The following is a 16,962-nucleotide window of genomic DNA, read 5'->3' on the forward strand; positions in this document are numbered from 1 at the left end:
GGGTTTAGAGATTAAGAGACATTACTGGATGGTCATACTGGATGGGGATGGGACTCACTTATTTTCTAGGCAAGCCAAGATTTCCTGCTGCCCTTGATACTGCAAGTTTTGAAGGTATTCCGCCCTGCGTTGGTGCACCAGCTTCTCTTTTTCGGCTCGCTCTCTCTGTAGTCTGTGTGCGTGTGGGAAAGGAGAAAAGCCATTAGTAAGCCTGACAACATACTAACAATGTTAAATAACAAATAAAATGTGTTTAAAAATAATACTGTTCGTTAAATAATACTCGTCTTAGCGCCGTCTTACCAAAGTCGTCAAATTGGCATCCCAAATGCTTGCGTGCAATTACAGTACCCAAGAGTTAGCTTATGGTTATCCTACATCTACTATATAGTACGATATCTAGCGGCTAATTGATTAACTTACTTGATGCGTGATTGTCTCATGAACTGTTGGATCTTCCTGGCAGCTTGATTCTGGGTGGACTGCGAGTAGGTTCGTCTGCAAAATGCCATTCGAATGAGTACAGAATGATTCAATTTGTGGCTCCACACTCACTTCAAGGGACCCGAGGGACTGGTTTCCTTGGGCGTGCTCGGCTGCGAGCCCATCTCATGCTGCTGCTGCAGCTGCTGCTGATCCTGCTTGTAGTGGTCGTAGAAGCTGGACAGGCACTGAGAGTTGCTGCTGACGCTGCCGTGATCGCTGCCCCCTGCCATGCCCTGGCCCAGGCCGCTCTTCTTGAAGCGTTTGTTCTTTCGATAGGAACGATAGCCATGCTGGATGACCAGGGCGGCGTTGGTCATCTGCCTGTAATAGGCGTACTGCTTGTACCGCCTGTAATAGTTCTGGATGACAATGGCGGCAGTGCGCTCTTTGTTCTGCTCCTCGAGCTTCTGCCGGCCCTTGTACGAGCGGTAGGCCTTCTGTATGCACTTGGCCGCCTCGTACAGCTCCCGCTGCTCCGTGTCGGTCAGCGTCAGCTTGGAGAAGTCCGCCTCGAACGGATACTGCGACAGGCTGGAGGCGTGCAGGAACTCGGTCAGCTGCTTGGTCGACGGCGGCGGACTGGGCGAGCTGACAGACGGATCTGTGCCCAGTATGGAGTAGCTGGCCGGCGACTGCAGCGGCCCCGAGCTGGCGGGACTCAGGCTGGAGCAGGGAGTGCTCACATCGTGGTACCGATAGCTGTGGTCGTGGAAGTCGAAGTTGAAGTCGCTGTCGAAATGCGTATTGGGCAGCGAGTCCAGCAGGGGATCCATAAAGCTGTCTGTCAGGGCCGAGGACTCCGAGGTCAGTGGCTCAGTCAAGGGGCTGCCCAGCACCATCATTTCATCGGCTTCATTCTGTAAATGTTTTTGGATCGTTTTTCTCAATCGAAGCTGATAGGTAATCCGCTGGCTTAAACTCACTTTGATGCGCTCTGGCATTGCTGCTATAATGTGTTCGGCCAGGGTCAGCACTTTGGCATCCGAGTCCCCTGAAAGCATTCCAGTATCCAGTTATCAATACTTGTTGGCAGTTTACTCGAATATATACAAATGCAGAGACATGGCAAACGAGTCTACTGAACAGAGTTGGGCCCTATTCGCCAAGTACATAAAATACTATACTATGCTAAGCAGAGGACCCAACTCTATTTCCAAATGCTTGGACAATATTTAAGTACATTAATAGTATTATTAATATTTATTATAATATACACCGACAAGCAATCCGTTGTGTGTGTGTCTGTGTTTGTGTGTGTTAATGTCTAGCTATTTACATACATACAAACACATTTCGATAGATGTAGTAGTAATATTTACAACGATCAATTCGTGGCTGATTATGCGGAAGGCGAGCGAGTGTTTGTGAGCTATTCAGCTTGTCAGTTTGTCAGTTTATCAGTTCATAGTTTGTAATTGGTTGATTATATTATATAGACATCGATATAAACGCACATTTAGTTAAGGGTTCAGTTCTAGTCCGCTAGAGCGCGACGCATGGACGTGTGCACCAGCAAAGGCAACCAGAAACCAGCAACCAGAAACCAATATTAATAACGAACATTTACGAGTACATTGATTAAACGAGCTCCACAATACATACACATATACAAATACATATATATTTATAGATACACCTATGCAACAACAAACAGCAACAACAATATGAACAACATCGATAGCCCCATAGATTCCCATCCCCCATCCCCCATACCCATCCCCACATGGTTTTGGTTAGTACGTTTTAGCTACAATACGATACGGATTAAGTACGGGTGAGTGGGAGAGAGCGAGAGAAAGCCGGAGAGAAGCAGAAGCCTCTCTGCCATCACTGACCTACAACTGCATCGGCCAGGGCCAGGGCCAGGTCATTGCCTATGGTCACATCGGTGGCGCTCGTCGAGGTGTCATCGCCATCGATGTCTTTGTCGTGTATGGGGCTCGACTCGCCCGTGGATACCTCGCCTAGTTTTAGAATTTACCGAAAACATTTTCACATTGAGCATTTCTGTTTTTGCAAGTATCAACCAAGCACCACATCGGATCGTTTGATCATGCACGGGATCATGGGGATCCCAGAAACTTACACAGGGCGAAATCCATTTTACGTAGCGGTGAGAGCAGGCAATTGGTCCCAGTCAGCGTATCCAGCGGCGAGTCCACTCCCAATGCATAGCTGTCGTGCCCCTCAAAGTTGCTGCGATGAAAGGCGATGAGGCCAGTGAATGCAAGGGTACATTGCGGCTACTTTACCTGTGCAGCCTGGCCAGGGACTTGCCTGACTTGCTGCGTATGTCCATGTTGATGCCGCTGTCTATGGAAGAGCGCTTGGAGTACCTGCTGCCATTGTTGGGAGGACTTTGATTGCTGGAGAAGCACAGAGAAATGGTTGACGTGACGCTGACTGAAATTTAAGAGGCTGGACGACTCACCTATGCACTGCCCCAGGTCTGAGGAAGACGCCATCGTGCTTTCTTTGGAGTATCTCCAGGTCAAAGCTGTTGTAGGTCTGCGGCGGCGACTCCTCCGCTTCCGTTTCAACGCCTAGGTTCATTGAAAGATTGGCCAGGCCGCCGCGCAAGTGCGGCTTGCGGCAGCGCTCCTTCTCCAGTCGAAATATCTGGGCCAGGAGATGTTTGTGCCCCTTCAGGTTGGCCAAATCCAGGGCCGTTTGCTGGCTCTGCGTCTTGATCTTCAGCGCATTGTGATTCCACTTGTAGAGCAGCAGGGAACACTCCACATGGCCGCGCACACAGGACCAGGCGAGCGGCGTGAAACCGTACACATCCTGACTGAGGGCGTCCAGCTCCGTTTCGAGTATGATATGTGGATTCTCCGCCCGCCAATTGAGCATGGCGCCTACCAGCTTGGCATAGCCCAGGGCGGCGGCCAGATGCAGCAGCGTCATGCCCCGCAGGCCCACGCTCCAGCTGGCCACTGTGCTGGGCATGCTCCAGGCATGCTTCGTCAGCCTGTGGCAGTACGCGACCAGCTTCTCCTCAAAGTTCGGCTCCAGATAGAGAGCCGTGTGGTCCGTCTGCAAAGAATAGAGGAGTTCAGTTGGAATACAGTTGTAAAACCATCTGTAGATCGAACACACCGTCGGCTCCTGCTCCGTCTTCAGCTGCAACTTGTCGTCGATGGTCGAGAGGCGATTGAGCAGCGTGAATTTGTACAGGCAATCGTTGGAGCTGCTCGCATCGAACGGGGCATCGGCCAGCAGCGACAGCTTGTACTCGAACATGACCGAATTGGACACGAGAAAGCCGCCGCAGGCCACCTGGAGCGTCACAAAGCCGGCCTCGTGGGCAGGACAGTAGCAACGGAGCACTCCCTCCTGCACCATCTGCGTGGGCACGGGCTGGGCATCGAAGAGCACCGTGTAGGCACCAGCACCATTGCTGCTCGTCCAGGGTCCGGCCACAAGTACCTTGACTCCGCCCTCGGTGTACGACCACTCCGGACTGAAGTCGCAGATGTTGTGGATCTTGCGGGGCTGCTGCGTTTGGGCGGCCGCCTGTCCCAGATAGGAGCCCTGCTCCAAGGCCGTGTTGTTCAGGGCCTGCTTATCATCCAGATCCAGCTCGGGGAACTCCACGAGCATATCGAAGGCATCCAGGTTGGCAAACACATCGTCTGTGTCATCCTCCTCAGGTTCGGCTTCGACTTCCTGGCCGACTGAAGGTTTCTTCTCCACTTCTTGAGGATTGCCATTGCTGTTGCTGCTACTGTGGCTGCCGTTTGTTGCCAAAGGTTCTATCGTTGTCGCTGCTGCTTCGCCTGCAGCCGTATTGTACGGCTGCATATTGGCTATCAGTGTACGTTGAATATCCTCATGGGATAGATCCAGGGTTTCGTTGAAGAAGCTCAGGGTCTCGGCAGCATTGCCCGCCTGGGGCTCGTCCTCGCTGCTGTTACTGCTGCTGCTGTGGCTGCTGTGGATGCTGTGTATGCTGTTGTTCTGATTGTTGGCCCCAAAGCTGCTACTCTCGTCGCTGGCGCTAATTTGGCTGCTATTATCACTGGAAGCACTGAATGTTGCACAACCATTTTGGCTCAGAGTTTGAGGCTGAGACTGCGATTGGGATTGACTCTTGTTGTGGCCATCTGTGGCCTGATTGTTGCTGCTGCTGCTGCTCCCTCCATTCAGCTGTCAAATAAGTTTGAATTTAATCAACATAAATACACTGAGTGCAGGCGATTTTGCGGTTTGTACTCACCTCAGTGAGCGCATTGGCGCTCATTAAATTATCACAAGTTGCTGCCGTCGATGTCGTTGTAATTTGTTGCTGCTGATTGCCATCGATAATCGATTGTAAGGAACTCGAGGTGGACGATGTGCCGGACGTAGATGTGGATATAGATATAGATGCGGCCATGGACGTGGTTGTGGCTATGGCTGTGGAGGGGGAGGTGTTATGACTGTTGACAGCGGAAGACGTTGAGGCCGTATTGTTGTTGCTGCTGCTGCTGCTGCCGCTGCGATGCTCAGGTGACATACACATGGCCTCAACAGGGGGTTGGACAAGGGTTGGGGTTTGTGTTTGTGTTTGGGTTTGATTTTGGAGTTGGAGTTGGCCACTGTTTGGGGTTGCTGATGTCTGTTGCAATTTATAATAATGTTGCTGCTGCTGCTGCTGTGTGTTGTTGCTGTTGCTGGAAGTATTCAGTTGCTGCTGTTGTTGATTGTACATAAAGTTATTGTTGCTGGGGTCGTTATTATTTACGACATTTAATTCGTTGTTCGTTTGAGCTGCTAATTGCTTGGCACTGGCACTGGGATTGCTGCCGCTGCCATTTCCATTGCTGCTGACGGAGCTAGTGATTTTGTTTGCAGTCATGTGGCTTTGGATTTCAATTAGTTCCGTATCCATTCCATTTAAGACGGAGCCTCCTCCTGCTGCTGATGCCGATGCTGCTGTTGCTGCTGCTGCTACTGTTGTGGAAGGATCTCTGGCTGTGGCCGTGATTGTTGTATTGGCAATTTGCAGGCGATGATGATGCTGATTCAAATGAGCCGAATTCTGGCTCTGACTGGCCACGAATCGTTGCAGACTCAAGTGTTGCTGCTGTTGCTGGTGATATTGCTGCTGCTGTTGCTGTTGCTGCTGCATCACCAGATTGCTTCTTGCGGCCAGCATCTGATTGGCACCACGATATTGCTGCTGATAGCTGCCATCGCCATGTCCCGTCTGTTGTTGCTGTTGTTGCTGCTGCTGCTGCTGTTGAGGAGGAATGATCTGAAACTTGATGGCCGATTCCTGGGGCAGCTGTTGCGTGGCATTGTGGAACTGTGCGTGCGGGTTGTCCAGGTGCATGCCATCGTTGCGCTGGCGCGGCCGCTCCGCCCAGCGGGAGTATAGCTTGCTGGCCACCACCACATTGGGCGTGCCGCCGTTGAAGGCCCCCTCATTGAGTCGCTTCTCTGAGGCCGATGTGGCCACCGCGGACTTGATGATACCGCCCGTGCGCCGCATCACGGGATGCGTGCAGGTCTTGCCGTCGGCACAGCCCGAGTCCCCGCAGCCGCAGTCGAGCTGCTTGACGAGGGCCGCCTGGCGGGACAAGCGCTGCTTCTCCATCAGCTGGCACACAATCGATTCCACGGTCTCGGCCGTCTACGGGGAGGAACAATTGAGCTGGAACTCCAATCTAGCCTGTGATCTACTCACCGATATCTCAATGTCGTTGCCCGAGTCGGAGTCATCATCGGAGTTGACTGTGGAGACTGGAAGGGTGGGGAATAGATTACCAATCGAAAGACTAAGCATTGCCTCTACTCACGCATCGGCTTCAGCTGGCTGACCAGTTCCTCCTTGGTCCACTCTTTCTTGTCGCCCCACAGGGTGATGCTGGGGGCAATCACTGCCATTTTATTATCATCCGGATACGGCACATTCAGATAGTGCACCAAAACAATGTCCGGATTCTGTTTTGTGTAGAACCGAAGGCAGCAAACGAAGGGTTTTAGTTGGGAAATGGGAATGGTAACGGGGATGTTGGGAGCACTCCCCCACTTACCTGCAACAGCCAGTAACATCTGCGATGGAACGTGGGCAATATGGCCGAGTGTACATAACAGCCGTAGATGCACTGTGGACGAGGGGAGGAGCAGCGGAGATTCGTGAGGCAGATCGAAGGGAATTCAATTTATCAAAACAAGAGCATAAAACATGCCCCCTGCTGGGAGCGAATCCATTTAATTGGAAAACATAAAAACGGAGCTCAAATTAAATTACCAACCGCCCACGATAGCGGGGGGGCGCCACAGCGTTGCCATGTCTTCCACTTCGACTCGGATACGGATACGGATACGGATTCGGTAAGTGCCAAAAATCAGAGCCCCAAAGGAAAAGGGTTTCCCCGACTCCCCGAAGCACTTCGTTGCGCATTTTTCTTGTTCTCTGGGGTTCCCCTTGCCTCTTAATTTTTTGTCTATTTATTCTTTGTTGTTTTTTTTTAGTTTTTGTAAACTTTTTTTTTCTATTCCCGCTGATAAATTTGTTGGCTCTCGTTGTCCGCGATATGCCGCTGACTTCTTCTGTTTTCTCTTGGCGGCGGAATTTCTTGTGCCCCCCCCCGACCCTGCCCCAACGCCTGGGCTTCGCTTCGGTTATCATGTAAGGAGACGGCCCCCCGCTAGCTCTGCCAACTGCATAAATCTCAGCCCTGCCACGTTTACTAGCAAATGTTTTAAGAATAAAAATTAAAACAAACAGCAGAGAACCAAAAACCCAAAAAAAAAAACGAAGAAAAACTCAAGAAAAGTGGAGGAAAAAATTGGCGTGAAATTGCCAAATGTTTTTATGTTTCTCTAATAGGGGGAAAGTCGAATGAGATAGCGATAGACGATAGACGGACGGACGGACATCCTTCAGACATTATAAATAAGCTTAACCCTTGGCAGGGCTTATTTCATTAGCAGGCAGCGGGCGACGCCTTTGGGCAATCCTTGCAACGGGAGCGACGACGGACACCGTCAGTTTTCTGTCTACTTCCGGCGGGAAATCATAACTCATACGGTCACCCAGAAGGAGGACCACCCGTGGACTGCCCTTGCTGCTGCCCTTTGACAAACGATGCCAATGACTGCGACTAATTGCCTAATTGTGCGCCCCTGGTGACTGGCGACTCACCTCCGTGCCTTGTACTTTCAGTTTCATGTGATCCTCGCGCGTCGTCTTGCCATCCTTGCGCTTCTTCCAGCAATAGCCGTCGCGGCGATAGCGCACCTTCTTCCGCGAGTACAGCAGCAGGGATCCGCTCTTGGGTCTGCGATAAAAGGTGTTCAAAGATGAAGCGGGGCGATGGGGTCCAATGGCCAGTGACTCACCTGGTTCGGACCTCCTTGGACTGCCACTCGCAGTGCTTGTCAAAGCTGATAAGAATCGCAGCAATTTCCTGGAAAATATACAGTGTATTTATTTGCTGATCTCGAATATGGTACGTTAATGGAAATATCCAGAGATACGAGACACGAGTCTTATCACCTCAGGGTAAAAGTTATCCACTAACCGCTAACCGCCTGAACTGGCCGCGTTGACTAACGTGCTAACAATTTCCTGACTTAATGGCCAAAATGCTACGCTGCCCAGTCACGGCACTCGCGGCATTTCCTCCGTTAAACTCTAGAAAAAGAGCAGAAGGGATTTCTGCGCCATAAAACAAAGGAAAACATTTTAGAAATTTCATTTGACCGCAAAGCGGACACTGCCACAAGGCAGGAAGAGGAGCAGGAGCACCAGGAGTACCAGGAGTACCCGGAGGAAGGGTGCATAGTGTTAACCACAATTTACAGGTGTCGCCCCGGCAGTTGACACTTAACCGAGCTGGCCAGGCCAGGAACCACCAAGTGGCACAGACGCATCCCGAGTGCAATTTGTGTGCATATTTGAAATGCTCTGCCTGCCCCCTCCCTCTGCCCTGATAAGCAGGAAGGAATGAAAGGAGTCGCTGAAAGGCCATGGACGCGGAGACAGAAGCTGGAGGAAGGCAGGAGAGGATGCCATTCAAATGCAAATCACACAACAGCCAGCGAAAGTTCACAGGGAATTTGGATTTTTTGGACCATTTGGACTTGACTTTTCATTGCATGTTTTGCCGATAAAGTTATCAATTTGTTTGCTTCCCTTGACGTTGCATGAATAATGCAAAGTGGCCATCCATCTATTCATTCATTCATTCATCCATCCTTCGAGCAGGCTGGGGCTCCTCTGGAGCCATCCTCAGCTGTGCAGCAAAACATTTTCCATATGTCAGTTGGCGGAAGAAATCGCAACATTTGCGAGTGTCATAAAAATTGTATGCACACACACACACACACACACGAAGGGGGAACCCCCAAGGCTAGGGCGGAGTTGGGGCAAATCACAGGCGCGTGTTTGTCAAGTGGCAAACGTTTGCATTTTGGCCAAAATTGCCTCTGACTTGGCCCTTTTGGTTGCCATAAGGCAAAGATAGAAAGATACTCGTAGATATAGATGGATGTGTGTGTTGGTTATTTATGCATGGCTCCAGCGACCTACTCCAAACTGCTTCCCAAACTCTGGCATCTCTCTGCTTTTTATGATGAATTCCAGGCACATACGCGGAGGAACAGGCCTCGGAACTTTGAGGAGGCGAAGCATTAAAAATTGATGCCCCCCGCAAACCTAGACATGTACATATGGGCGTGGCCATGGGCGCTACTCAGGCGACCTTTCAACACTTTCACCCGAGTGGAGAACCCAAACGAAGCATCCATCGAATCGCACAGGAAAACAATTAGAAAGGGAAAGAAAGGGGTTCAATAGTTAAAGCAGAATCAAAAAAAAAAGCAAATAACACAATACTTAATGCTGTTTGAAGGTTTTGAAATCTAAGAACATTTCCCCAAGGTGGAAAACCCCTTGTAGGATATTGCTCTTTAAAAGCTTGATCGTTAAACTTTTAATACAGAACACCGATATGATAGCACAGCAATGTATCGATGTATGCAACTATCGATTAAAACGTAAGCTTGGATTGAATAAAGTGCGACCACTTTTTAAATAACAGCCTAAAAATAACAAAGTGGAACACCATGGAGCCCCCTAAAAGGATCTCTTACTAACTCTCCAAAAGGTAAGCCTTAGGAACAGCCACTTAATCACTTCCAGTCAGAGTCCTGGCCCCCGGGGCTGACCGATGCAGAAGTGTACCAGTATGTACATCTGGGGGTCACACAGAAAAATGCAAATAAAATTGCGACTCATTATCAATTTAACTTTTTGATTTTTAAGCTGCGCCTTTTCCGACCACACACAGACACACACTCGGACGGAGGGACGGCAGGACAGAGAGTACGGCTCATTGGTGGCGTGGTTGTTGCTGCTCGTATTATTTTTTGCAGTTGCTTTATGAGCCGGGGTCGAGTGGCTCTGTGTCCCCCACCCTGGCTGCTACTTAAATGCCAAATTAAAACTGTGTGGTTAAAGCGACAGTCCGAGGAGGGTTTGGGCCCTGACTGCCGTTTGCTGTGGGCCTCCTCGTTTGCCTGTAAGCAGGACTAAAATAAGCGTGCGTAATTTTATTTATGCCCGGTACACGGCCACATTTTGTAATTTTTGCATGCTGATGCAGTAAGGGTGGTGGTGGTGGGTTCATGGGTTCATGGGTCCATGAGGTGGTCTACTGGTGCTGGAGTTGGCCATGTCCATGTCCAGATGTTTGGCCAGGGATTGTTCCCGTTTTTGGCTGGCAAACTTTATTTTAATCAACTTGAAAATGCTCTTTTTCCGAGAAGAAGTTCTTTAGTTCATTAGCAAAGGAGCGAAGCGAATCCTTACTGGCATTAAGAGCCTAAAGATGGATGAGGATATATAGAAGTAGTAAACGGACTAACAATAAATTTGTAAATAGTTGTCTTCCTTCTATATTCATCTTCAACTTTAGAAATATGGCACATCTCTTGGTCATCCTGTCCAGCTGTCCAACTGTCTACACACATCATAATAATATCAGATATTCATGGGTTATTTGCTTTCAGGGTTCTAGAATGGGTTTTCTGCAGCCTCCAGACTCTTTCTGCTCCAGGGTATTCGACATTTCGGTTCGCTACGAACCTCCTTTTGTGCCGCCTGGGCAGCTTCCTTTAATTTAGTCAACTTTGTCGGGCGAGTGTGTAAAATGCCGCTTCCAGCACTCCACAGCGGGAACTTTACAACTGTCCAAATGAATATTTGCGGTTGCGCTTAATTCACAAGTAAAACAACAAGCCAAGCTCATCCCAAGGCATTTTCTGTTTTCCATTTTCCGTGAAAACTTTTATTGCAAGCCGAACGGAACGCGCAGAAAAAGGACAAACGCGAAAGCGAACTTTCGGCGACGCGTGTATCGCACGTGCAGCGGTCAGAGGGGGTAAGAGGGGGTCAGAGGGGGTCCTGGTCCTATCCACGTTCAACTCGTGTTTGTATTATAGTTTGTGGCGCAATAAAAACTTCGCGAACGGCTCCCTAATAGACTGGCAAGCCATCTCATTAATCTGCATATAGAAATACAGTGAAAACTGCCTTGAATGGAAGCCCTAGGGCGGGAGTAATGATCCAAGACGTTCCACCCAAGAGACCTTTCACTGTGGGCCCCAAGAGTAAAAGGGGAAACCGTCCTCGAAGGCTGTCAAAGTGTCCAGGCCCACGACTGGCAGGCTCATCCGCCTCTGTCAACTGTCTCCGTCCAAGTCCACTCGGATTGGATCGGATCGTTTGGGTGCCGCCCCGGCCAAGTCATGGACTTCCTTCTGGCTTTCACTTGGCTTCCCCCATTTCGACAATTTTATGTGCAATCAAATGCAAATAGAAACGGAAAAGGAGGAAACAGAAAGCAGAAAACAGAAAACAGTGAACAGACAACACAAATACCAACTTATTTAGGACTAGAACTGACCTCATTTGTATTCCAACGATGACGCTGTGATGGAAAACTGTCAGCTCTTGGCAGGCTCTCCAAATTGTCGGGTAGTTTGATAGGTTCGCCATCTGTAAAATGTTTGGGGGAAAAAAAATAAGTACAAGATGTGGAAAATGCACTGAAAGCGTAAGTAGAGGCGACACGGTCTCCGGGCACGGGACTCCGGACTCGGGACTCCACTCGACTTGGCTTTTATAAATCAATTTTGCATATCTCTTCCTCCGCTTGTCCTGTTTTGGGGACGCCCAACAGGTGCAACTGTCGGACATTCATAAATGCGACAAAAATGTAAATCAGTTTAGAGAGCAGCAGCGATGATTTATAGTGGAGACGGAGACACACAAAAAAAAAATGCGAAAAGAAATCTTATAATGTCAACGTTAATAAACGAGTTTCTCCATTTGTCCATTTATCAAAATCCCAAGAAACTTCTCTCCCGGCAATCCTCTCCCCTGTCCCCACTCACCTCTCGCATGGTCTATGAGAATGCGTGGAAAAGTTTGCCGATTTTGAGTCGTCATTGAATAATTACCCACACTTAATGGAGCTTGCAACCGTAAATCGAATCGAAACCAACTTTTGGTTTATTAAAATGCCACGCCACGCAACTCGGTTAGGCAAAGGGGTGGCAAGTGGCAAGTGGCAAGGGGCAGGGGGCAGGGGCAGGAGAGTGGTGTGGTGTGGTGTGGGGTACATAAACTTTGCGGCCAAACTGTAATTTAGCAAAAATGTGTAATAAAAGCGGACACATCTACGCGACATCTCTCTCCATTACGCTTTCTCTCTCTCTCCACCGCTCACTCGTCGTATATCAACGAGCCAATAGGTTGCACTCGAAGAGCCATAAAAAAGTATTTGTACACAATTTATATAAAGTGCTCGAAGCGACTCTTGGCCCGGACCAGAGCGGTGCACAGCGGAGCGACACGGGGCGGATCAGAGCCGCGTAACCAAAATGTGTTGCCAAATTGCAAGCCGCCAGACGCTGTCGGTGGGCGGGAAAGGAAGGGGCACAGGAGCTCCACTCGGAGAAGGGCACAGACAGTGCGTGGGGTTGGCGTGGCGCCCCTTTTCGAGAGGTGAGCGTACACACACACACACATACGAGCTACGAACTAGAGATGAGCGGCACAGGTCAGGGTGAAAATGTACAAAAAATCAAAGAGATGGCTCTTCTGGTCCACTACCGAAACACGCTCTCTTTTCGGGTCTTTTTTGATCTCTCTCTTCGAACATCACGCCAAAGCACTCTCAGTAGCACTGAGCTTAAAACAAGACCCGAAAGAGAGTAAGCGGACCACCTTGTATAATTTGATCATGCTCTTTACTCCCATTGCATCACTGCAAAGATTCCTCTCTCAGATTCTTCTTCCCAAGCTTGTTCGCATTTGAGATAAAAGCAAGAGAGTCACGTGTTATGGACACAACGTAGTTGTGATCCACTGCACTCACGTTTCACGCACATAAATTGTCTAAAATCACGCACACATCTCTAGCGAGAGAAGAATTTAAGGCGGCACTCCTCCTTCTCCTTTTCTGCCCTTTGGACACAATGATGACGTTGATGTAGTTACTTTTTCAGGGCATTTTGTTGTCGTTATTGTAGTGGCAGTACTGGTATGTAGTTCTTTATGCGATTTCTTGTATATGGCTCACGTTTTGGCAGAGAACCCAAAGGACACAGCGGCTGGGGCTGGGAATCGGCGACAAATTGTTTGCTTTGATCGCACACTCAAGTTTTATGGCCACACTAATTTGTCATCGCTGCCTTCGGTCCCCGTCGCCGCCCGCTCCCACCCCACACTTACGTGCACTCTTTTGAAAAATGCTCAAGCGATAATTGTCAAAAATGTCGAAACAATCACAGGCAGCCCGTCCCATCCCGTCCCGTCTCCCTCCGACAGTCTACCCTTTGCACCTATTTATAATGCAGTTGCTGCCATTGTTTCCAAAAGTGAGAAAGAAGTGAGACTGGGGAAGGAATAACTCTGTTTGATTAATACAAATAAAAAGTTTTTTTAACTGCTCTTTGCATATTTCATGGCAAAAAGCTTCAAAAACTGACGGTTGCCCCGCCATCATAATAGACTGCCCTGCGGGAGGGGCGCCAGAGACTGAGAGCCAGGGGCCAGAGCAGTGCCAAAAAAAGAGAAGATAAACCGAAACCACAGCCACAGCTCAGCGCTCAGGTGAGAGAGGAGATGAAGGCAGAGCCTGGAGAGAGAGAGAGAGAGAGAGTCGGTCCCATGTCGACTATGTCGATGGCGACGTCAACGTGGCAGGGACTCTTTCATCTTTTTGCTTCCCTTTGTAATACCCTGCCAGGGGATAGTATTCACTTCATAAGATGCTTTGCCGACTTAAAGAAGAGCGGGTTGAATCGGTAGACCTATATCAAGAGCCTTTTTCTATGCAAATTACTTCTAGTACATACCCTTCATCTATCTATGTATAAGAGTATTACAAGCTGGCGCCCACCTTTTGGTTACTGTATTATTTTAAGCACCGAAAAAAAAACTTTAGCAGAGGAAGGGAGTGAAAGAGTCTCCCTCCCAGCCCCAGTCATAATTTTATCCAACGCTTAATTGTGACAAATGCGCTTTGCTACATAAGATTTTCTCATAATTTGGCAGAGAGTTTAAGAGGAGGGTGGGGCAGCAGGCGGACTCTGGGGAGGGCTGGACGATGGATGGCCTCGCCCATGTCCTGGTCCTGGACAGTCACGAATTGACACGGCAAATAGCACAAAAGAGTTGACATAAATAATAAATTTTCGTTTTATGATTTCGTTTAAAGGCCTAGCCAGGTGGCCAGGTGGCCGGGGAGCGAATGAGACCTGCCAATTTTTGCTGCCTGCCAAATTGTGGCTAATAAATATCCCACCAAAAATGGCAACAGGAACGGGGCCATTCCAAAATGGGTGGAGTAGGGTAGGTTGGGGCTCTTTGGGTCCTATAAAACATACAAAAGAAAAATTGTTTTGCACTTTGGTCGGTCGTCGCCGAAAAGTCAGCGAGTGTGAAATTACTTTTGTTTAGAGTCCGAACTCTCTCTCTCTCTCTCTCTCTCTGTATATATTTCTTGCTCTTGCCACAATTAAAAGCCATTAAAAGTGTCTGCGAAACGACACCAAAACAACAACTAAAACCAGAACCAAAACTACAATATATAGAAGAGTTCTCTACGCAATTCTTTATCTCGCATGAGAGGGATGGATGGCCCGAAAGAAACTCGAATATAAATATCTGGCCGGCGGGTTTTCGAAAGATAATGTACGATGACGTCGCCGACACATGGAATACGAATGCAAAAACAAAGAACAGATAGCCGGAGAGAGTGGGAGTGTGTAAGAAAGAAGGCCACAAAAGACGTCATGGTTAAACCAAACATAAAAAGCAATACCGAGAAGTAAAAGTTTTTCTAGATAATAAATACAAATATATGTTTAAGTGTAAAAGAAACCGGTGCAACTAGACAGGGGCAGCAGCGGGGGGCATGACAGATGGAGAGAGTGAGCGTTTGAAGACGAGAGAAGTTAATTTCGATATATTTATGATGAAGAATAAACTGCATTTTCTGTGAAGATTTTCTTAAGAGATCTGCTAGAAGGAAAAGCTCCTACTTGGCACATCAACGGGAATAAGTTCATTGAGACGACACCCCTCCACGAACACACGCCTCTGCAGACTAGATAAAAGCTTCCTTCTGCTCTCTCACTCTCCCGCTCTTACTTTTTGCTTTGCTCTCCATAAATGACAGATGTGCGGATGATTTATAACGTAAGTAAACACACGCGCCCGTCTCTCTCACATACACACACAAATAGCACAGACAAAACGTTGCGGTTGATAAAAATCACATTTTGGCAAAGGCAAAAGTCACTCATTTCTGTGTCTCACTCCCTCTCCCTCCCGCTTCTATTGCACTCCACCACCACAGGCAATGGGCCGTCGTCAATGCCATTACAAGGAAACATTTCTCATCTGGTTTTGCATATTCCGCCACTGCCGCTCGGCAAAGAACAGCAATTAAAAGACACATAACAGCAAATATGCATGTCGGGGCGGAACGGAACGGAGCGGAGTGGGGCAGGAAAAAGGTAATAATTAGCCCCAAAACAGAAGGGAAAATGCAATTTTGAGCTAAATGAAGAACCACAAGGAAACAAACAAATGTGAAAGCTTAAACAGAGAGAAGGTAGAGGAGTGCTACAAACAGAACAACAGAAATACAACAGAACTGAGCACAAACAGCGATTAACATAAAAATGCAACAAAACCCAGTCGCAAAGAGCGAGAGAGAGATAGAGAGAGGCGGGCAGGCTCTGCAAGTCATAAAAGTCCTATTAATGAATGAAATCTAAACAGAAACAGAAAATACGAAGAACAAAGCCGAAGCCGAATAAAAGTTGGCAAAAATGTTATAAATTATTTACAAGTTATGGCACAAAGGGGCAAATGGTGGGAATGTGGCTACAGTGTGACCTAAGGGGGGGTCCACAATTGTCATCGTCTTTTGTGTCTACGAGCAATGCAATTACGTGCGGATTTCATTACCTTTCGTTTCATAGGTAAGGATACTCTATGACAGGAGCACTCTGACTCTCCGCTAGTAGGATTCTAGTGCAAAAAGCACTTCGAAGGCTCTTTTGTATGCACAGATACTATTGAAAGAATCGCCACAAATGTACTTTGTAGAATCAATTTAGGGAATGCCTGACTTCGACTATACTTCATTTGAGGATTCCCTGTTTTTGGGGGCTACAGCGCCTTGGCATGTGCCACGAAAAGAATGAATTTAATGCACATTAGTGGTAGAAGGAAGGTGCACCGCCTCCCCTACGGATGTACATATGTCTGCTCTTTCTCTCTTAACTCTGAGGGTCCCTGGGGTTCCGGGAATGGGGAGCAACCAGTTAAGCTGCCTGCAAATTATATTAATATTGGGGCTCTTCATATCATATATTTTTTTCGGTTTCCTTCCATTTTTTCCTGCCATTCCGTTTGCATGCAAACTTTGTATAAGTTTACCCCAAAAATGTTGCTTCTTTTTCGTTTGGAGTATATTAAAAATACTTTTTTCTATATATGCATACCCCTCGCCGTATGGCAGGGGGTTTTTGCATAGAGCTGGAGGCCAGGAGCTGTAATTTATTTTAATGCTGGGTATTTATCATGATACACATACGTTTCCCTCCAGGTTGGACACACCAACAAAAAGCAGCAAAAAAAAGCGCTGCTTTCTATGTGGATTATTTTATACGTATTTTGTTTTTACATAAATTGTAAATTAAACATTTAAAGTGCCATGAAATTGGCAATGCCGGGCACCCCAAAAACACATGGATGCCCCCAGGTAATGTCCGGGGTAATGGTTCATTAAAAATACATAAAATGGGCACACGGTCGGTCCACAGCCTCTGCCACTGCCCCTGCCCCGCCGCCTTGATCGAACTGGAAAACTAATATTTATCTAACAAAATTAATATGGTTTGTAAGCCAAATAGAGACACCGAGTGGGAGACGCGGGTGTCGCAAAAACTGTTTGTCCA

The 16,962-nt window shown here is 48.1% G+C and overlaps 1 protein-coding gene across 9 annotated transcripts in view; it reads right to left on the bottom strand.

The window, feature by feature from the left end:
- Positions 1–16,962, bottom strand: part of Camta (Calmodulin-binding transcription activator) — a 35,830-nt gene that overhangs the window by 3,099 nt on the left and 15,769 nt on the right. For 4 of the 9 annotated variants that reach the window (XM_015184948.2, XM_004444334.3, XM_015184949.2 and 1 more), the window contains 16 exons: positions 11,388–11,479; positions 7,819–7,886; positions 7,622–7,757; positions 6,507–6,578; positions 6,270–6,414; positions 6,158–6,213; positions 4,706–6,103; positions 3,586–4,635; positions 2,918–3,522; positions 2,739–2,852; positions 2,573–2,682; positions 2,322–2,450; positions 1,410–1,477; positions 556–1,343; positions 424–498; positions 59–172 (listed from right to left, as the gene is read on the bottom strand). In XM_015184948.2, the coding sequence (XP_015040434.2) occupies positions 59–172; positions 424–498; positions 556–1,343; positions 1,410–1,477; positions 2,322–2,450; positions 2,573–2,682; positions 2,739–2,852; positions 2,918–3,522; positions 3,586–4,635; positions 4,706–6,103; positions 6,158–6,213; positions 6,270–6,414; positions 6,507–6,578; positions 7,622–7,757; positions 7,819–7,886; positions 11,388–11,479 (5,020 nt within the window). Of the gene's footprint in view, positions 1–58; positions 173–303; positions 332–423; positions 499–555; positions 1,344–1,409; positions 1,478–2,321; positions 2,451–2,572; positions 2,683–2,738; positions 2,853–2,917; positions 3,523–3,585; positions 4,636–4,705; positions 6,104–6,157; positions 6,214–6,269; positions 6,415–6,506; positions 6,579–7,621; positions 7,758–7,818; positions 7,887–11,387; positions 11,480–16,962 lie in introns of all 9 variants that reach the window. The other 5 variants (XM_015184951.2, XM_015184950.2, XM_015184952.2 and 2 more) reach the window with 3 other exon arrangements.

The sequence above is a fragment of the Drosophila pseudoobscura genome, chromosome 3 (genome assembly GCF_009870125.1).
Source record: "Drosophila pseudoobscura strain MV-25-SWS-2005 chromosome 3, UCI_Dpse_MV25, whole genome shotgun sequence".
Lineage (NCBI taxonomy): Eukaryota > Metazoa > Arthropoda > Insecta > Diptera > Drosophilidae > Drosophila > Drosophila pseudoobscura.